This window comes from Mustela putorius, unplaced genomic scaffold (genome assembly GCF_011764305.1).
Source record: "Mustela putorius furo isolate JIRA1106 unplaced genomic scaffold, ASM1176430v1.1 tig00000166_pilon_pilon_pilon, whole genome shotgun sequence".
Taxonomy (NCBI): domain Eukaryota; kingdom Metazoa; phylum Chordata; class Mammalia; order Carnivora; family Mustelidae; genus Mustela; species Mustela putorius.
Window position 1 is genome coordinate 847484 of NW_025421301.1, and position 21847 is coordinate 869330.

The following is a 21847-nucleotide window of genomic DNA, read 5'->3' on the forward strand; positions in this document are numbered from 1 at the left end:
GCAGCAGGCTCCCCCCTGAGCAGAGAACCCGACATGGGACTCCATCCCAGGACCCTGGGATCAAGACCTTAACGCAGGCAGCTGTTTAGCCAGTTGAGCTGCCCAGGCACCCCTACTTACAATTAAGAACCTTGACATGAGATCAGCCTGGACTATCTGGGTGGGCCCTAAATCCAATGACAAGTTATCTTATAAGACAGAAGGGAGGGTCCTATGAAGATGGAGGCAGAGACCAGAGATACGCACCCTGAAGCCAAGGAATGTCTGGAAGCAGCAGGGACTGAAAGAAGCAAGGAAGGATTCTCCCCTAGAACCTTCAGAGACAGTGTGGTCCTGATTTCAGACTTCTGACCTCCAGAACTGTGAGAGAATTTTTTTTTTTTTTTTTTAAGATTTAAAGCAATCTCTATATCCAACGTGGGACTCAAACTCAAAATGATCAAGGGTCTCATGCTCCACTGATCCAGCCAGCCAGGCACACCGTAAATTTTTCTTGTTTTAAACCACTGAATTAGAGGTAATTTTTATGCCAGCCCTAGCAAACCAGTACACTCAGCATTCCAAATTTCCCTACTGGATACCCAGCCTGCTCTCCAGCCTCACTTCCCTGCTCTTCAGCTTTTTACTCCTGCTTGCCTCCTTTCAGTCCCTCTTGCCTCAGAGTCTTTTCACACGCTGTTCCAGGGCATGGATTGCTCTTCTTCATTCTTCAAACACCTTCCCAAAACTTCAGGGAGAAGTTCAGTGACCCTCTAGCCCTACTTACCAACCACTGTAAGGTTCCCTTTCAGCAGCATACCATAGTTTATGCATTTATTAATGTTATTATTAGATTCTGCCCCACTACCAAACTGTAAGCTCCATGAGACTAGGGACCCTGCTCACTTTCTACCGTTATATATTCCCTGTCTAGCCCTGTGCCTGCTGTGCCAAAGCAATTCCTTTTTGAACAAATGGCCAGTGTTCCAGAAGTCTTTCTAGAACTTGGGAAGCTCTCACACCTTAAAGATAACTGTGAGCGGTGTAGGATGACCCCCAACTTATCCACCCATATCAACCACTTCTGAGACTAAAAAGGGGGTGCTATCAATAATTATAAGTTACCTGGTTACGTTTCTGGGTAATAGGCTGTGCCAACTCTAAGAGCAAACCTTAAGAAGGAGGATAACTAGAAAGGGCTGGGCTACATTTTGGAGCAAGGAAAAGAGGATACTTTAAATTTGCTCAATTGCCGCTGCATTTTCATTGCTTTCTTTTACATCAGATACTCAATCGCTCATTCGTTTATTGTTGGACCCTCTCTCTACAATGTAAGCTCATTGCCCTATCCCACACCTAGCCCAGTTCCCGGTGCACAGTAGGCACTCAATAAACACCTAAATGAATGTACCCACAGCAGAATACTACACCTTAAGGGAATAATGGATGAAGAATCAAAGCACAAACAAAACCCGAATCCTCACAATTTGAATTTGAATTTGCAAACCTATTAGGTTTTGAATTTGAAAACCTAATAAGACTCAAGTCTAAAGGGACAGGAGTAGGAACAATCGCCAAGGCCTTGGGCTGAGGGTGCAGGGATGAAGGCCCCAGTGGCTGTGCAGCAGTTGAACTGTCTTCATCCCCACCCACTCCGAAGACTCTCGACACCCTCTCTCGGGATCCTCTAACTCCCAGCTAAGCTTCAGCTCCTAGGACCCGTCTATCCTCCACGGTCCTGCACACTCGGACCCCAGCCGCTCCCTCCCTCGATCCCTCGGACTCCAGCCTCCAAGTCCGCCGCCTCCCCGGATCCCTGCGCACCCCGGCACCGCCCCATCCCTAGACCTCCTCGGAACACCGGACCCTCCGCACCGCCCGTCCCCGATCCTCTTTTGCGCCGCCCCCTTCTTCTCAGATCCCCTTGGTCTGCGGGACGCCGCTCCTTCCTCTCCCCGTATCTCTTCGGACCCCGGGACTCCCACAGCCCCCTCCCCTCATCCCTGCGGGCCCCGGCACCGCCCCCCCATCCCCTTGATCTTCCGGACCCCGCGCCGCGCCTTCCCCGGATCCCCTCTGCTGGGGCCCCGCCCCGCCCCCACGCGGTCCGCCGGACGGGCTCGCGCCGCGCAGCGCCCCTCCACCCCCGCCCCCGCCCCCGCTCCCGCCTCTGCGGCTGCGCGCTCGCGGGGCCGAGGCCGAGGGGAGGGGGTCGCGCTGGGGGCCGGCTGAACTGCTGTGGCGGCAGCGAGAAAAGGAGCGAGCCCGGTGGCCGCGGGCAGGCCCGGAGGCAACGGAGGAAGCCGTCATGTCGCGCTACACGAGGCCCCCCAACACCTCCCTGTTCGTCAGGAACGTCGCGGACGCCACCAGGTGAGCGGCGGCGGCCGCCGCAGGTTGGCACGCGGGGGAGGGGCGGGGGTAACGGCCGCGTCCCGCAGCCGGGTCGCGGCCCGGCGCCTCCCCGCCGCCCCGGCCGGTGCCTTCCGCGGAGGCGCCCTTCCCGGGGGCGGTGCGAGCCCTCGGGCTACTCGGAGCGGGGGCGGGACTGGCTCCTCCGCCCTCCCGGCCCGCGTTCCGCGCGGGCGCAGCGCTCTCCCGCGGCAGGGCCCGGCGCCCGGGGCATCGGTGCCCATCGCCTGCTCGAGCAGCGGCGGCGCGCAGGCTGCTGCTCTCCGGGTAGCCAAGGTCCCTCCCTGCCCCTGGCCGGTAGTGTTTTCGCTTGGCCCCTTTGTCGTCGTGCCCCGGTAAAACTGCGCGTCCTGCGTCCTAGATGAAGAATTGGGGATGGTCGGAGGGTATAAAATAATGCGTACCTTGGGCCTTACAATTTCGGTTCCCTCAGTCTGGTATAATTACAGGGGATGCGGTGAAATTTTATTTGTTACACAATACAAAGGATGGCTCCAGTGAATGAGATTTAAATGTTTTCCTGTAAAGTTCAGAGTGCAGTATAAACATCCATGATACCGGTTTGGATAGACTTCCCTGGTCCAGCGTGATGCTCTCAGTCCACACATTCTCCTCCCCGCCTTGAGAATTTGTCTACATAGTGCTTAAACAAATATTAAAGGAATGACTGCTTTATAAAGCACTTTCTCCCTTAATAGACGCCAGAGGGAATGACGGAGAGTGGGATAGGGGCATTAAGAGACGTTTCCATTTCACTGGGTTTACTTCATTTACTCCCCGCTCAACCTTTTTAGGTGTGCAGTATTAGCTTTATTGTACATAAGGAAAAGCTGAAGCTCAGACTTTTAATGATTTACCTGGGGCTTCATGGCTCCAAATACATTGGAGCCTTTGACTCCAGAGCTGTATGGAGTAATCATAGTTTTACCTGAGAGGAGTAAATGTTAAATATTTTTTTATTTGATCCCTACTATTATGTACATCACAGCTATAGATTGAGTTAATATACCTTAATTAACATCTAAAAGATGCCTGTTTATATTTCTCTTCTCAATCTGTTCATCAATACATTACATAGAAAACAAGCAAAATGTATAATTTGAGCAGGGTAAAAAAAAAAAAAAATTCCCACAGTTGAACAGACCACTTGAATGCTAAATAAGCATCAAGCCTCTCCAGTGTGTCTACAAAAAAAAAAAAAAAAAAGAGGTTTCCTATTCTAATGGCCAGCCAGCCAGGGTAATATGCATGAGTGAAGTTGTCAGCTTATAAAATAAAATAGAATGGTGTGGACTGTAGCAAATAGAAAGAAACAGGTGCTGTCTAAAGGGGACAGCATCTGGTACTACTAGCTCCAGCTAATAACTACTATGTAGACATTTGGACATACTGCCATATCATCCAAATTTTCTGAAGAAGTCAGAAAACTGTGTGTGTAAACTCTGTTTCAAAATGGTGGCATTAAGTTGTATCATAAAATTCCCATTTTTGTAGATATAAAATCTGTAAAATATTAGTTTTGTGTTTCATCAGCATACCTTGAAAATTTTTTAAAGGTTGTGCTGGCTAAATAAAACACATCAGTAGGTGACACATGATCTCTGATCTAAATAATCCACCATGAATAATCAAGATTGAAAACTGAAATCTGTTGATTTCCTTTTACAATTTTTTCACCACTTTTTAGCACTGCCACTGGGGGCAATCATCTAGGAGGTTTGTATTAATGGAATAGTAATCGCTAACATTTGTTGAGTATTCATCATGTGCTAAGGACTGTACTAAAACATATATTTGCATATATTATCTTACTAAATTTTCACAGTAACCCTATAATGTATATTCTTTATTAATCCCATTTTACAGATTAGAAACAGGCTTAGAGAAATTCTTTTTTTTTTTTTTTTTTTTTTGAGAGATAGCAATAGAGCTAGAGCGTGAGCTGGGAGGTAAGGGAGAAGCACTCTCCGTGCTGAGTGGGGGGCCCAATTTAGGACCTCTTCTCACATCCCTGGCATCATGACCTGAACTGAAGGCAGCCGCTTAACTGAATTGAGCCACCCAGATGCCCCTAGAAATTAAGTATCTTACATAAAATTGCACAGCTACTGAGTACTTTTGTGAAGGTAGAATCATTACATGTAACTTATATCAAAAGCTTTTTGGGGGACACCTGGGTGGCTTAGTTGGTTAAATGTCTGCCTTCAGCTCAGGTCATGATCTGGGGTCCTAGGATCAAGTCCCAAAGTTGGGCTCCCTGCTCAGCGGGGAGCCTCTTTGTCCCTCTGCTTTCAGCTAGCCCTGCTTGTGCTCTCTTCTGCCTGCACATGCACGCGCACTCTTTGTCAAATAAATAAATAAAATCTTTAAAAATAACAGCTTTTTTGTGTGAGGTGGCATGCAGTATAAGTTAACTAGCAGTATGGCAACTATACACATTTTAAAATAGCTTTAATATTTAGTATGCTTATAAAGAAAGCCGTTGGGATAAATGTTAAAACAAATGGCATAAAATTACCTATGTGATGTGATTTCAATTATATTAATAAATGAAAAAGGAAAAAGTATAGAAAATGAGCCTGGAAAGAAATCCATTTGAGTGGTTTTCTTTTTCCTCTTTTCAAATTCTATTAGTTTTATAACAAAGCCAAATTTTATTTAAAATGTTTTTTGTAGTAGCTATTATAATATATGCCATAAAGCACAAGACATTAAAAGATACTATGGCTTTAGCATAAAATTTGTTAGGAATGAAATTGAGTGCAAGAACCAAAGAAGGATTTAAAAATTTTTAAAGGGACACATGGCTGGTTCAGTCAGTGGAATGTGTAACTCTTGATCTCGGGTTGTAGGTTTGAGCCCAGTGTTGGTTGTAGAGATTACGTTAAAAAATAAATACAATCTTTAAAAAATATATTTTTATGGGGGCGCCTGGGTGGCTCAGTGGGTTAAAGCCGCTGCCTTCGGCTCGGGTCAGGATCCCAGGGTCCTGAGATCGAGCCCCACATCGGGCTCTCTGCTCGGCAGGGAGCCTGCTTCCCCCTCTCTCTCTCTACCTGCCTCTCTGCCTACTTGTGATCTGTCAAATAAATAAATAAAATCTTTAAATATATATATATATATTTTTTTTTATGATGTTATAATTTGTATTTTTTTTCTTCTCACTGGTGAAGCAAGATCTGGATCAGGAAGAAAACTTAATATCTTTGTTCTTTTACCATGTAGAAGAGCAATTTTTAAAAATTTTCGGATATAGTTTTTGAATGGAACAAAGTAATGTCCAAATCCCAAATATAACATTCCCATTTTGATGCATAATATCATGTCAGGTTGGGGAACCACTATCAGGTACCCTCTTTTGGACATAGTAGCGTTTTTTGCTTATGGTGTATATAAGGCTATATTGATTTTGATGGTGGTGTAGAAAAAGCATTAAACAGAATTCAGCAAGATTGATGAGAAAAGGGGTGCCTGGGTGGCTCAGTGGGTTAAGCCTCTGCCTTTGGCTCAGGTCATGATCTCAGGGTCCTGGGATCGAGCCTCGCATTGGGCTTTCTGCTCAGTGGGAAGCCTGCTTCCTCCTCTCTCTCTGCCTGCCTCTCTGCCTACTTGTGATCTCTCTCTCTGTCAAATAAATAAAATCTTAAAAAAAAAAAAGATTCGTGAAAAAAAGTGTCAGCAAATTAAAAATAGAAGGGAACTTCCCGTACCCAATAAATGGCATATATGAAAAGCCTGTAGTTAACAAGGTACTTAATGGTATGAACTGAATGCTTTCCCCCTAAGATCAGAACAAGCCAGGGGTGCCTAGGTGGCTTAGTCGGTTAAGCGTCCAACTCTTAGCGTCCAACTCGTGATTTCAGCTCAATCATGAGATTTCAGCTCAATCAGAGCCAACCCCCAGGTTGGGCTCTGAGCTCCATGTGAAGTTGATTGAGATTCTCTCCCACTGCCGCCTCTCCACCCCCACCTTCACTCTCTTTTTCTCTCTAAAATAAATCTTAAAATAAGCTAGGGTGCCTGGGTGGCTCAGTGGGTTAAGCCTTTGCCTTCAGCTCAGGTCATGATCTCAGGGTCCTGGGATAGAGCCCCACATCGGGCTCTCTGTTCAGCGGGGAGCCTGCTTCCCCCTCTCTCTCTGCCTGCCTCTCTGCTTGCTTGTGATCTCTCTCTCTCTGTCAAGTAAATAAATTTTAAAAAATAATAATAATAAGCCAATGATGCCCACTCATACAACCTCAGTTCATCATTTTGTTGGAGGTCCTAACCAGTGTGACAAGGCAAGAAAAATAAATAAAAGACTTAAAAGTTATAAAGCTAGAAACAAAATTTGCCCTATTCTTAGGCAACGTGTTTTCATAAAATATAGTAAATAATGAGTTTTATTAAGTTTAAGGTACAAGATGAACTTATGAAAAATCTATTCTATATATTAGCAGCAAACAATTGAAAATAAAATTTTTAAAAGTTTCATTTGCCTTAGTATAAAAAAAAACAGACTTGGGAATAAGTTTAAGAACAACAACAAAAAATACATAATAAAAAACTTTGCGTTTAAAACCACAATACAGTGCCAAGAGAAATTAATGAAAACAAATTGATAGATATACCATGTTCGTAGAATGGAAGACAAAATACTAAGTTACCAGTTTCCTTCCAAATTGATTATATTATAGATTCAAGGCATTCTTGATTAAAGGCTGTTTAAAAAATAGAAACTGGGGTTGCCTGGCTGGCTCAGAAGAGTGTGCAACTCTTGATCTTGGGACCCCAAGTTCGAGTCACACATTGGGTATATAGATTACTAAAAAAAATAAACTTTGAAAGAACAAAACATAAAAAAACAAATTGACAAGATAATTCTAAAATATAGTGATATACAAAGGAATCTAGAAAAAGATCACTTCTCCCTTTGTCTCGGCTGCTTCCCTTTCTTATGCTCCCTGCCCCATGAAATAAATAAATAAAATCTTTTTTTTTTTAAAAAAAAAGGGCAAAAAACTCCTAACAGACACTTCACAAGGAAAAGTAGCACATGAAAAAGTGCTCAACATCATTTGTACTTTGGGAAGTGCAAATTAAAACCACAGTGAAATTCCACTTAATACCCACCTGAATGGCTAAAATTAAAAAACAAACAAACAAACAAAAAAAACCCAAACCTGACAAACCAAGTGCTCACAAAGATTGGCACAACTGAAACCCATATATTGTTGGTGGGAGTATAAAGTGGTACAACCACTTTGCAGAACTGTTTGGCAGTTTCAAAAAAATTACATATATACACATCCTCTTTAACCCAGAAATTCTGCTGGTAGGTATTAACAGGAAATTATTGGTCCATACACATAAAAAGATGTTATATCTAACTGGTTGTTAGGTAAATTAAAATTAAAACATCGACAATCCATCAGATGACAAGAATTTAAAATGTTAATGAGGAAGTGGAGCAGTAGAAATTCTTAGGCAAATGTTGAGTATAAATTGATCTGGTCACTTTGGAGAATGTATAGTGAAGCTGAAGATAAGCGTACTCTCCAACTCACCAACCGCAGAGTGATACATCCCAGGGATCTCCTAGAGCTCCCCGGAGCACATGTATGATAATGTATGCTGCAGCACAGTTTGCAATTTTTAAAAAAGGCAGCATCTTCAATGTTTATCCACAGAAAGATGGATTAGTAAATTGTGGTTTAATGATAATACCAATACAAAGTTAAATTGAGTGAACCAGAACTACATAGAGAAATCTCAAGCGAGGAGAAGGCAAGGAGCAAAATTATTCAAATTGTCTGGTACTATTTATATAAAATTTGATATATATAAGAACACTTAATTATGCATATATTCACTTACAGTAATAACAGAGTTATGGAGGGGTGCCTGGCTAGCTCAGTCAGTAGAGCCTGTGACTCTTGATCTTAGGGTTGTGAGTTCAAGCTCCATAATCCACATTACTTAAAAAGTAAAATCTTAAAAAAAAAAATACAAAGCTGGGGCACCTGGGTGGCACAGTGGGTTAAGCTGCTGCCTTCGGCTCAGGTCATGATCTCAGGGTCCTGGGATCGAGTCCTGCATTGGGCTCTCTGCTCAGCAGGGAGCCTGCTTCCTCCTCTCTCTCTCTGCCTGCCTCTCTGCCTATTTGTGATCTCTCTGTCAAATAAATAATAAAATCTTTAAAAAAAATACAAAGTTATGCAGAGGAATGATGAGTACTGATGATTGTTTCTCAGGTAGAAGAATATAAATGTAAACATCTCATTTCCAAAAAACAATTCCTGAAAATGATGACAAGTGTAAATGCTGTTGGTGGATACATAGGTGTTTGTTTTATGCTCTATTTTCTGAATGTCAAAATTGATGACACCGAAAATACAAAAATTAGAACAAAACAATAGCTAACAGGTATAGAAGTGAATGGGAGCCAGCTCTTCTGAGAAGTTTGACTTCTTCAGACTCCTGTCACCCTTGGTTTCTGGGATTCCAAGCCTCCACGACACACATTACTCCAACCTCCTTTTATACTATCTAGGATCCTTTTCCTATCAGCCACTCACATTTGGTTGATGGGATTGATTGTCTCAGAAAATACTCATTTGTATTCTAGCTTTGCTGTTGGCTCTTTGTACTAATGTGCAAAGTAATTTCTTTCATTCTCAGTCTCCTTGACTGTTAGGGTAGCAGTAATATCAAATGGTGACTCAGTATTTTGAGTGCCTACTTTGTGCCAAACAACTAGTACACTGGTGAAGACACCCATTTTTTTTTTTCTTTTTTAAAGATTTAATTTATTTATTTGACAGAGAGAGGGAGAGATCACAAGTAGGCAGAGGGGGTGGGGGAAGCAGGCTCCTCGCCAAGCAGAGAGCCCGATGTGGGGCTCCATCCCAGGACGCTGAGACCATGACCCAAGCTGAAGGCAGAGACTTAATCCACTGAGCCACCCAGGTGCCCCAAAGATACCCATTTTAAAAGTGATCCTAAACACTGATTCTCAGAATTGCCTGTGAAACCCTTAAAAAAATTAAACCTAACCGGGGCCCACTTTGGAAAGCACGAGTTGGGTCCAGGGTTGTTAACGCATCAGGCTGGAATACCTGTTTCTGTAACATTTCCTTTACACATGATTCCAATGTTCAGGAATGGTTGAGAATCATTACTCTCTAGTCCATGTTCAGGGGTAGCAGGAATCGTTTTCCATCACATCCCTAGAGTTTGCCCATAGTAGGTGCTCAAAAAGTACTTGTTAGATGATTAAATGAAAGAAAAAGACATTGTCACTACCCGTTAAAGATAGTAGTTCCAGAGAATGCAGACAATTAAATGTTTTATAGTAAGTATTAAATGAATAAAAATACTAAATAATAAAAATAAAGTACGTTTTGTCAATTGCACTCCCTGGTATATAGTGGACATTTAATTGTAGTTGAATTCACATCTCTAGCTTTATTTTTTTTAAAGATGAATTGTCAGAGAGGATTCAAGCGGTGGCGGGGGCGGGGCAGCAGTCAGATGGAGAAGCAGGCTCCCTGCTGAGCAAGAAGCCTGATGTGGGACTTGATCTCAGGACTCTGGGATCATGACCTGAGCCAAAGGCAAATGCTTAACCGATTGAGCCACCCAGGCATCTCTCTCACATCTCTAGCTTTAATCACGGACTTCTAGTCTGGAGATGAAAATAAAATTATTTTGTATAATCATGATTTTTGGTTGTTTCCAGGACTCTTTTTTTTTTAAGATTTTATTTTATTTTATTATTTAAGTAATCTCTCTACCCAACATAGGGTTTGAACTTGGAACCCAGAGATCAAGAGTCACATGCTGTGCCTCCCGAGCCAGCCAGGTGCCCCATCTATAGAACTGTCATGAATGTTCTACCATCATCTCCAATCCAGCAGTTCTTTTGCCTCCCTCCTCCCTCTTCAGCTCTCTTTACCAGTTGTCTAATTTTTGTCACTGACACCATCTTTCTTCCATTTGTCCAGGTTAGCAGTTTTGCAATCATCTTTGAGCCTTCTTTCTGTACAGTATGTTTTGAAGTACTCTTACTTTTTCTAAGCCATGTTTTGTGCTCATAACTTAGAGGTGTTGAACCTCTAAGATCTTCATGAGGCAGTAGAGTGTAGTGGTTAACACAGACTAGTGTCAGGTTGTGGAAGTTTGATTCTAGTTTTGTCATTTGCTGGTTTGGTAACCTGAGGTGAATTCATCTGTCTGTGCCCTCATCTGTAAACAACCATAGGGTGGTTGTAAAAATTAACAAATCTTGGGTGCTTGGGTAGCCCAGTGGGTTAAAGCCTCTGCGTTAGGCTCAAGTCGTGATCGCAGGGTCCTGGGATCGAGCCCCGCATCAGGCTCTCTACTCAGTGGGGAGCCTGCTTCCTCCTCTCTCTGCCTGCCTCTCTGCCTACTTGTGATCTCTCTCTCTCTGTGTCAAATAAATAAAATCTTAAAAAAAAAAATTTAACAAGTCTTAAGGGGAACAGTGGCTCCATTATAAATGCACTACAGTTCTCAGCTATAGTAGCTAAGTATTTTGTCTCTTAAGTGAGATTGTTGCTCCATGAAGACAAATATGCTAAATAATCCTTTGGTGTCCCCTCTTTACTACCTATGACATATAGCAGGTTTAAAAACATTTGTCAAATTTAAGAATACCATAGTTATTTTGCTTTATGTTTAAAAGTAAAACATCCATTTTTCTTTAAAGCCTGAAAAATAATTTTAGAACTTCTTTAGAATCTAATTCTTGTGATCTGAAAACAAAATTAACATAAACATAGAATTATAGTGAGGTAAATGAATGTGTCCTTACTGAATTAGGGTTAATAGACCTCTTTGTATTGACAATTGAAGTATGTTATAATAGAAATAATTTTCAAAGATGGATAATAAGTTTCCTGGGTCATTGTTTCCCAAATCTGATTAAACATAACAGCCACCCGGAGTGCTTATAAAAATACAGATTTCCAGCCCCTAATCTAGATCTTTTAAATCAGAACCTCCAAAAATGAGGCCTGAGGATTTGTTTTCTTTTTTCTTCCTTTCTAAACCCTGAGTGATTCCTATGACAATTTTAGAAAATGCTAGTTTAGATAATATACTTTTGAAGATTTCAACTGGATTTCTGTAGGCAAAATATTTTAATCCAGATATTCATATTTCTTTGCCTTATTTCTAAAACACTTCAGGCCTGAGGACTTGCGCCGTGAGTTTGGTCGATATGGCCCTATAGTAGACGTTTACATTCCACTTGACTTCTACACCCGCCGCCCAAGAGGATTTGCTTATGTTCAATATCCTTTGTTTTACTGTATGCATGTGAATATACCGTATACGTGTGCAGATGCGCATGTGTATTCAGGAGCATATGTTGTATGAGATTAATATTGCCTAATTAAATGTGTTTATTTCTTTATCTCAGAAAATCTAAAGCAGTCCACAGTAGCTGGCAAGCACCCCCCAGTTTGAACCAACCTGTTAGCTAGAATCCAAGCATAAACCGAGCAGGCGAGAAAAAAGGCACCTAAAGTTCAAGCATCAAGGAGTAAAGAGGGAGGGTGGACACAGATATAAAGACCTGGAAGAGGGGAAGTCTTTATCAAGCAAAAGACAAAGCCAACACCAGGTTGAGACTTCGGCTTTCCTACATTTATTCAAAGTTCCAGAGTCAAAGCCAAGTCTGATTTTGTTGGTTCTTCGTCTCTTATAAAGTCCATCTTGCAAGCCTTAAAGAGTAAAGGTCAAGGTTCAAGATCAAGTGACATTGAGGTAATTGCCAAAGTCTCATTTTGTATTGCATTTCTTGAGCTTTTTCTGTTTTCTATTTAAAAAAAAAAAATTGAACAGTGAACAACCTCCTGAAAGACAGCTATTTAGTCATTTTATACAGTTTATTTCCATTTTAGTTAGGTTTAATATATAATTTATGTAGATAAGGAAGTTTTAGTGGGATATTACAAACCAGTATATGTAATTCCAGATGTTCACAGATTGCTTTTGTGTTTCTTTTATAATTATATCCCAAGTAATAAGAACATAACAGTATTTTAAAGTAGTAGGCTCAAAAGTAAATATCATTTTTAAAGGTATAATGTTTTAGGTTACATGTGTTTGTGCAGTTTTGTTTGTAATAAGTGATTTCTCCTAAGCATCATAATTAAAATACCTTTTAGTGAAAGTGTAATTGTAATTTCAGAATAAAGGCTTTTGTGTGCTTTTTCAGTGAAAAACCCGAAAGAAGGGAGTGAGTCCTTTACAGTTTATTTTTTAATACTAGCCAGGGTTGGACTTACTTTTTTCTTATAACCTGTTTTACATTATACATGCATACTACAACTACATTAATGTGTACATTAAAAGTATAGTTAAGTGTTTGTTTCTGTTCTTAATTTTAGATAGATTCTTCTAAATCATAAACGGGCATTTGTTTTCATAATAAAGGTGAAATTCTGACTATATATATATACATATATATATTGGAGATGTAAGTTTAATACTTGGAGTTGTTTTTCCTATTAATTTCATGTCACATGTAAATAATTCTTTAAAAATAACATTTTTTACTTGATATCTGATGTTCAAAGTATCCTTAACAGCTAGTCATATTTGAAGATGTTCGCGATGCTGAAGATGCTCTTTATAACCTCAATAGAAAATGGGTATGTGGCCGTCAAATTGAAATACAGTTTGCACAAGGTGATCGAAAAAGTAAGTTCAGCTAAACATTAGATCTTATTTATTCAGCAGAATGATTTTTAGTTATGACAGATTTTTCTTATTTCAAATTCTTTCGGAAAATAATACTGTTAGTAGCTGTTACTGAGGTTTTCAGGTAATAAATTATTTCATATTCTAGCACCAGGCCAGATGAAATCAAAAGAACGTCACCCTTGTTCTCCAAGTGATCATAGGAGATCAAGAAGCCCCAGCCAAAGGAGAACTCGAAGTAGAAGTTCTTCATGGGGAAGAAATAGGAGACGGTCTGATAGCCTTAAAGAGTAAGTACAAATATAAGAGGATTGAAAAACTTAATTTTCTACTTTCCCTGGAAGACATTTTAAAGAGTTTTCAGAAACAGGCCACAAGAATAATTTGATTTAATATACATAAAAATCAACTTTTTTTAGAAAAATATGCTCTTAGGGTGCCTGGGTGACTTGATTAAGTGTCTCTCTTTTGATTTTGGCTCAGATCATGATCTCAGGGTTGTGAGTTTGAGCCCTGCATCCAGCTCCATGCTTATTGTGGAGCTCAAGATTTTCTCTCTGTCCCTCTTCCTGCCCCATCCTCTCTCTCTCTCTCTCTCTCTCTTTAGGAAAAAAAAAAAGAAAAGATGTGCTATTCTCTATTTGGAATGTATTGTTACTTAACTTGGGTTTAAGGATAACTTCCAGTGTTTTTATTTCATGGAAGATTTAACTTAGACCTTTTTAATAGAAAAATAGTATGTACTGAAGAAGAAAACCAAATCTTAAAATGTGTACTTGACAAATAAAATAAGGAATTTTATTTTAATTTTAAAGATTTTATTTATTTATTTGATACAGATAGTGAGAGAGAGGGCACAAGCAGGGGGGAGCAGGCTTCCTGCTGAGCAAGGAGTCCCACTCAGGTCTTGATCCCAGGACCCTATGATCAATTTCAGCTATTGTTTAAATAATAACTGAGCTGAAGGCAGACGTTTAATGAACTGAGCCACCCAGGTTCCCCAAGGAATCTTAAATAAATAAAATTTTCCTAACTGAACTCAGTAATTAAAAATCTGAAGTTCTGGTGAGTAAAAACTCATAAGAAATAGAATGAATCACTTGTGAAATGTTGAAACTAAAATTAATGTAAATCAATAGATTTGTAAAAGATAAGTTATTCAAAAATAAATTCAAAATATGGTATTATTGGGGCGCCTGGGTGGCTCAGTTAACTTGGGTTTATTGGGTTAAGCCTCTGCCTTCAGCTCAGGTCATGATCTCAGGGTCCTGGGATCAAGCCCTGCATCAGGCTCTCTGCTCAGCAGGGAGCCTGCTTCCTCCTGACTCTCTGCCTGCCTCTCTGCCTACTTGTGATCTCTCTGTCAAATAAATAAATAAAATCTTTTTTAAAAAAGGTATTATTATAAGAAGACATGAAAATAATGGGTTTTTTGAAAAAGATATTTGCATGTTGTCTATTTTGTTAGCCAAGAGTTTATTTCTGTTAGAATAATAGTAAATCACAATGGAAATTAATTATTTGGTAAAGCTACTTAAATAACTGAAATTGTATTAGCATGCCTACAGCCTTAAATAATTTCGTTTTTATCTGGAGTTTCAAGGTAGAATTTAAAGGTAAATTCTGTCCTTGTGGCACCTGGGTGGCTCAGTTGGTTAAGTGTCTGCCTTCAGCTCAGATCATGATACCAGGTCCTGGGATTGAACCCTGCATCAGGCTCTCTGCTCAGTGGGGAGACTGCTTCTTTCCTCCTCCTCCTCCTTGTGCTCTCTCTCTTTCACTCTCTCTCTAATAAATAAATAAAATCTTTATATATATATATATATATATATAAAGATTTTATTTGACAGATCACAAATAGGCAGAGAGGCAGACAGAGAGGGAGAGAGAGAGAGAGAGGAAAGTAGGCTCCCTGCTGAGCAGAAAGCCCAATGTGGGACTCGATCCCAGGACCCTGAGATCATGACCTGAGCCGAAGGCAGAGGCTTAACCCACTGAGCCACCCAGGCACCCCAATAAATAAAATCTTTAAATAAAAAAAAAAGTAAATTCTATTCCTAAAGGTTAGCACTGGGGTTCCTGGCTGGCTCAGTTGGTGGAACCTGCTATTCTTATCTTGGGGTCATGAGTTCTAGCCCCATGTTAGATGTAGAGTTTACTTTAAAAAAAAGAATGATCAGCATTTACACTAATATTCTCTTTCTGTGAGTAGTATGCTTACCTGGGGAAAAAGAAAAAATGTCTATTGTCCCAAGTCATCATGGAACATCAGGAATAGTATGAACCCCATCTTGTAAGACAATACTCTTTTGCTTTAGACTCATAACATCATTGCTTAACCTCCCTAACCTGTTTTTTCATTTGTAAAATTGTATCATAAAGACTGCAGATCTTACCTGGCTCTCCTTATATTCATAAGGATCAGATTTTGTGTCTGCGTGTGTGGGTGTGTATATGGAAATGAAGCAGAATTCGTATAAGCCTAACAAAATAAGTAAATACAGTATATGAGGTATTATCTTAGATAAAGAGGCCTCTTATTTTGTTTTTAGTGGATATGGATTAAAAAAACAAAGTAGTTTGTTGCTGTCCACTGGATTATGATGAATTCTTTGAGGGGCAAGGAGTTTTGTTTTATTCATGCTTACATCCCCAGCACTTAGCAGTAGTCCCTAGCTCATGTTAGCCATTCCATACATTTTTGTTGAATTCATACTTCAGTGTATATATATATATTTCTGAAAAATTGCCCCTCAGCCTTCTTTAGTAACATCCCCCCCCTTTTTTTTCCCCATGTTGGATTTTTTCTGAAGGACAATTTTCCCATTTGGCTTTCTATGACAGGAATGAAATTTAATAATTTCTTTCTTTTTTTCATTAAGAGAGGGAGAGAAGGTTGGAGAGAAGCAGAGGGAGAGACAGAACCTTAAATAGGCACCACACTCATTGTGGTGCCTGACATGGGGCTTGATCCTACCACCCTGAGATCATGATCTGAGCTGAAATCAAGAGTCAGATGCTTAAACGACTGATCCACCCAGGTGCCCCGAAATTTAATAATTTCTAAAAGCTTCTGCTTTTATTCCAGAATATATTCTCGATCAGTATATTTATACTATCCTGTGCTCTTTATTCCTTCACATAATTCCATGCTTCTATCTGAGATTATTTTCTTTCATCTTAAAGAAGTTTTAGTATTTCTTTTTTTTTTTTTTAAGATTTTTTTTAATTTATTTGATAGACAGAGATCACAAGTTAGGCAGAGAGGCAGGCAGAGAGAGAGGAGGAAGCAGGCTCCCCGCTGAGCAGAGAGCCCGATGTGGGGCTTGATCCCAGGACCCTGAGACCATGACCTGAGCCGAAGGCAGAGGCTTTAACCCACTGAGCCACCCAGGCGCCCCAAGAAGTTTTAGTATTTCTTACAGTAGAAGTCTGCTGGCAGTGAATTCTTTCAGCTTTTGTTCATCTGAAAAATCTTCACTTTATATTCACTTTTGAAGGATTTTTTTTGCTGAGGATAGAATTCTGGGTTGGCAGGGACTTTTTTTGTATGTATGTATGTGTGTGTATGTATATGTGTATGTAAGTAAATAATCTCTACACCGAGTATGGGGCCTGAACTCATGATGCTGAGATCAAGAGTTGCATGCTCTACTAACTGAGCAAAGCAGGCACCCCTTTCCCCTGCTTTTAAAAATAATACTTTTCGGGCGCCTGGGTGGCTCAGTGGGTTAAGCCGCTGCCTTCGGCTCAGGTCATGATCTCAGGGTCCTGGGATCGAGTCCCGCATCGGGCTCTCTGCTCAGCAGGGAGCCTGCTTCCCTCCCTCTCTCTCTCTGCCTGCCTCTCCATCTACTTGTGATTTCTCTCTGTCAAATAAATAAATAAAATCTAAAAAAAAAAAAACAAAAAAATAAATAAATAGAAATAATACTTTTCTATTTCTTGATATTTATAGTCAGCTGTCAGTCTTAATGTTGCTTCTTTGAAGGTATTGTGTCTTAAATTCTGGTTTCTCTTCAAATCATATAAATCTTTCACCTTTCACTAAAAGATTTCCATGGAAAGGAAAACTGTCTCTTAAACCACTTTTTCGAGGCCTTATTTTAACAGGACCGTAAAAAAGTAAATAGTTAATTAATTAAATAAAGGTAATGTGTCTTATTCTCCAGGGTTTACTGAGTGTCTTGAAATTGTGAGTTGATACCTTTCACCAATTTGGGAAAATTCTAGGTCGTTCTCTCTTTAAATATTGCTTCTGCCTCATTCAGTTTTTCTTTTTGACTGTGTGACTATGTTCTGTATTATCTCTTACATTCTGTTATGGATTTCTTAAAATTTCTTTTCTTTCCTTGTGTTTCAGTATTAATGTTGTTTTACAGTTTAGTTCATTTTTTCTTCTTCTGTATCTAGATTGCTGTTATATTGATCTAATGACTTAAATTTCAGAAATACATTTTCAGTTCTAAAATGTCCATTTGTTTCTTTCTATAGATTCCAGTATTTTCTCGGATGTCTCTCTTTTTAAATCTGTTTGCCTGTCTTTTCTTCTTACTTCCTTGAGCATACTAGTCATAGTAATTTTTTAAAATTCCTGTCTGAATAATGCCAATATCTATATTACTTTGCATCTGGGTTTTGGGTTTTATTTTGGTCTTTTATTTCCTTAGCTTTTAGTAATTTTTATCTGTTTTACATACCTCATAATTTCTTTATTGAATGTTGGACATTGTTGATGAAAACTTGAAACACTTTGGGTGGTACCCTCCAAAGAAAGTTGTTTTCTTCTAGCAGGTGGAATATTGGCAGATCACCTTGATCCTCTCGAGGCTTGGTTTGAGGCATGGTTAAGGCTGATTTATTTAGCTTTATACTTACTTTTAGGGTGTGGTCCTTACCTGTAGGATATGGTCCTCATGGGTTCTTAACTGAAAGCCTGAATTGTTACTCTTAAGTTCCTTGACCTTTTGGTGGCTTAAACTCCAGCTTTTCTCCCCAGCACTGTGTGTCTGATAGAATTTCAGCTTAATTCCTGAATCTTCCAACTGCTATTTTTGCTGACTTCTTGGAGTCTGATCCTGTACTTGCACAGCTTAAAAGATGGCCAATGACTTGAAGAGAATTTATAGGAAATGTTTAGGAGATTTTTCAGTCTGCCATTCCCTCCTTGAGATTTTGCCTCTTTAGTACCAACCATTTTGGTAAATCTGAATCCTAACTTGTCTCTCCAGCTTAGTCAGATAGCCATTTTCTGGTTGGGTTCAGTTTCCCCCTGTCAGCACTTGGAAAATGGTCTTAGATAAAAGAGCCATGGCTTGTAACCCCCCAAGTTCTCCTAGGGTTGATTATTCTACAATACCTTTAAATAGTTGTTTTATAATGTTATTTAGCTTCTTTATATAGTTGTTTCCCACAGGAAGGTTAGTCTAATACTCATTTTTCTATCCTGGCAGGATTCAAAAGTCCTACATCTAGATTTTGTGTTTGTCTTTATAAGCATTATTTGACAGACTTTAATTACTCTCTTTCTCTTTTCTTCTTTTTTTTTTCCTTTCCTTCAGATTTTCGTACCTCTTGGGAGTTGTATAACCCAGATTAAACATGCAGGGCATTTTTCAGAACTGACCTATATCATAAGATAAATCTAGCAAGGCAGATTTGGTCACAGATTCTAGTATAACAAATATTACAAACTTGTTACTTATGTTTGAACTAAAAGCATGCAAAATAAAATTAAAATTGTTTCTTTTAGTTTATCCAGGAAAAACATAACTAATATAAAGTGTATAAATTCCTGAAATTGCTGTTTCCTAACTTTTCATTAAATGTTTTTGTGTGAAATATATACTCTTAACATTCATAATGTTTGCAGGTCTCGACACAGGCGATTTTCTTATAGCCAATCTAAATCTCGCTCCAAATCACTACCACGGCGGTCTACCTCAGCAAGGCAGTCAAGAACTCCAAGAAGGAATTCTGGTTCTAGAGGACGGTCAAGGTCCAAGTCCTTACCAAAAAGGTCCAAGTCAATTGGAAAATCACAATCAAGTTCACCTCAAAAGCAGACTAGCTCAGGAACAAAATCAAGATCACATGGAAGACATTCTGACTCCATAGCAAGATCCCCCTGTAAATCTCCCAAGGGGTATACCAATTCTGAAGTTAAAGCACAAACAGCAAAACACTCTCATTTTCGATCACATTCCAGATCTCGGAGTTATCGTCATAAAAACAGCTGGTGAACAGCCACAGAAGAGTGCTACATAGTCTTGAATGTGTTATTAAACCTCTCATTATGTTAAATAAAAATTCTTCAAGGCTTATAGAAAATGTGAGTTACTTTGGGCATGTGCAACAAATAAAATCTCTAGTTTTGGGGTAATAAAGACTTGGTCTCCATTGAAAGGGCCCATACCACAAATTATGATGTGTCTGATATGTCACCAGTTTATGGACCGTTTTTTTGTTTACATTGTGGCAGAAGGATACTTTTCAAGGGAATTGGGTAAAATGAAACTAATGTGGAAAATCCTACTTGGATATGAAGTATTAGTAATATTAATGATACCTTTTACAAAAATATTTTTTACTTTAAAGCACTTTTACTTTCATGTAAAAAGTAATTATAACTGTATAATTACATAGGGCAGACTTAAACTATTTCATACCTTGATGACTCTCTTGTATCTTCTGTTTAAACTTGGGCCAGTTCCTAGTGGATATTAGTTCATATTACAAAATTCTGACATTCCTAAAAGTAGAATTTATCTAGAGATCAAGTGTTCAAAAAATACATTCTTTCCTGAGCTCAAAAAAAGCTTTTATTTTTACTGTGTGGAACAGTATAGATAAATTGACATTAAGTTGCATCCTGTACCGTGTTCATTCACTTTCAGAAATAGAAAAATGTTTTAAAAAACACTGAGTTTTGAATGGTTGGAGACTACTTCTCTAAAAATTATGTGCAGGACTCATTATCCAAAAATACTCATATTAAGCCTTATACAGTTGAAGAGTGGTACATTTTGTATAAAAAGCTTTTTTAACATTATTTCTACATATGTACTTTTCATCCACTACTTAGTTTTTTCTTTTTGGAGTTCCAGCTCAAGACTTTAAATTGTATAGAGTAAGTCCTGTTATTTTTGAAAGTGTTTAGTATCTTGTATTAAAGAATTCAAGACTGCATCCTCAATAAGCTTTGTGGCATTCAGATTTACTTTACATGCTCTTCATTTTTATAAACCAAATAACTTTATTGATATTGCTTTTGTAGTTGTTAAAACTGAGAATTTCTTTAAAAATGTGTAGTTTACGTTTTTCAGAAGGTTTTGGTAGTATTTGTGATAAAATGGTTTTGCATATGATTATTATAGGGGATATATTTATAGAGTTCTACTTGTGTACTTTGTTGAAGTATATTAAAAATTAAAAGTTCTCAGCCCATATAGTTAATATTTGTGACTAGAGTGCTTAAGAAAAAAAATCTGTCTTATATTTTTGGCATATAGGAGCCAGTGTTGCTTCTATTTTTTTTTTTTAATACTAATTCCACTTTTCGTTGCATTTTAGACCCTATGTAAGAAACAGCTTTACAAAATAATTTATATGCTGGTAATATTTGGACAAGTACCATAAATTCATGTAAACTGTACAGTACCTTCTGAATACACTTTCTTTAATCATTAATAGAATTAACTTCAAAACTACAACTCTTTGAAGTGTTCAGCTGTAATAAAACTTAGTCATAAAATTGTGTGGCACTGTTGAAAATCTAAAGGATAGTCCAAAGAAAGAACAGACAAATATTAATAGTAATGTTTTATATTTTCTAAATAAATGTTTGGGTTTATCCACACAGTTACCTGAAATACTGTTATTTGAAATACTAAGTAGGAATTGATTATAGTGTCTATACTTTGCATTTGATTATATCTTAGTAAAAATTTAATATAGCAGTATTTCTGAAGATTTTTACCCTTTAATTTACCTCTGATTTGGTTTTCCATTGTAATCTTCAGGCTGCTTAGGAGGATACTATTTGATTTGATGGAAAAATTGGAATGATATTAGTTGAGACTCTTTTGAACATTTACTTGGCACTGCTCTGTAAGTTTTACATTATTTACTCATCATCACAACAGCTCTATGAGATAAATACCACTGCAGATAAGGAAAGGGGATGCAGAGAGGCTCAGTGATACCCACTAGGTCACATAGCACATACTATTAGACTTGGGAGTGGGCAGTGGCTGGGCTCCGGACTTGCCCCTCCCTGACTGTGATGCTTTGACAGATATATGCTAAACTGAGATAATGTTTAGAGGGAAAGGAGAGAATAGAATTAGAAAAATAAATGATTATAAGCTTTCAGTGTAAATGGGTTCTGTGACTAAGTGGAAATTGACAATTGTGCTGATTCCTTGAGAAATTGTCTTCTGGGTACATCTCTTCTAGGATTCACTTTTGTTATAGAATTGTTTCTTGGACCATTTAGGAGAGGATACTTAGGATAAGACTGTTACTAAATAAAGCAAATGTTTCACACATCTGTGATCATTTCCTTTAAAGATAATATATTTACTCAGGTACTTCCAAATTTAGTATAGAGAACTAGCTGTCTACATTTGTTCAGGGTCAGAGGATAGGTCAGTATAAAAAAAATAATAAAATGGCCACTACAACTATTTGTTTTCTTTCTCCCCATAAATAATACACAAATAATTTTGGGGGGCACCTGGGTGGC

At 38.8% G+C, this 21847-nt stretch overlaps 1 protein-coding gene and 1 non-coding gene across 7 annotated transcripts; both read left to right on the plus strand.

Moving 5' to 3' along the window:
- The first annotated feature begins 2088 nt into the window (after positions 1–2088).
- On the plus strand, positions 2089–19426 carry SRSF12 (serine and arginine rich splicing factor 12). Of its 6 annotated transcripts, none has more exons than XM_045075845.1 (5): positions 2089–2352; positions 11583–11687; positions 12998–13101; positions 13250–13391; positions 18974–19426. In XM_045075845.1, exons 1-5 carry the CDS (start codon positions 2288–2290, stop codon positions 19341–19343), a joined length of 786 nt encoding a protein of 261 aa, XP_044931780.1. In that variant the 5' UTR covers positions 2089–2287; the 3' UTR covers positions 19344–19426. The 6 variants fall into 6 exon arrangements, with proteins under 6 accessions (XP_044931780.1, XP_044931781.1, XP_044931782.1 ...); XM_045075846.1 differs by lacking the exon at positions 11583–11687 and adding an exon at positions 11816–12162 and having other exon boundaries at positions 2094–2352; positions 12978–13101; XM_004766920.2 differs by lacking the exon at positions 2089–2352 and adding an exon at positions 2490–2726.
- On the plus strand, positions 17105–17218 carry LOC123390949. The gene has a single exon (XR_006605543.1). It is a non-coding gene; the product is annotated as a U5 spliceosomal RNA (small nuclear RNA).
- Positions 19427–21847: the final 2421 nt, after the last annotated feature.

Coding starts and splice junctions, on each gene's coding strand:
- SRSF12 (XM_045075845.1), top strand. CDS start 2,288: ATGTCGCGCTACACGAGGCCCCCCAACACCTCCCTGTTCGTCAGGAAC. Junction 2,353..11,582: donor AACGTCGCGGACGCCACCAG/GTGAGCGGCGGC, acceptor AAAACACTTCAG/GCCTGAGGACTTGCGCCGTG. Junction 11,688..12,997: donor AGAGGATTTGCTTATGTTCA/ATATCCTTTGTT, acceptor ACAGCTAGTCAT/ATTTGAAGATGTTCGCGATG.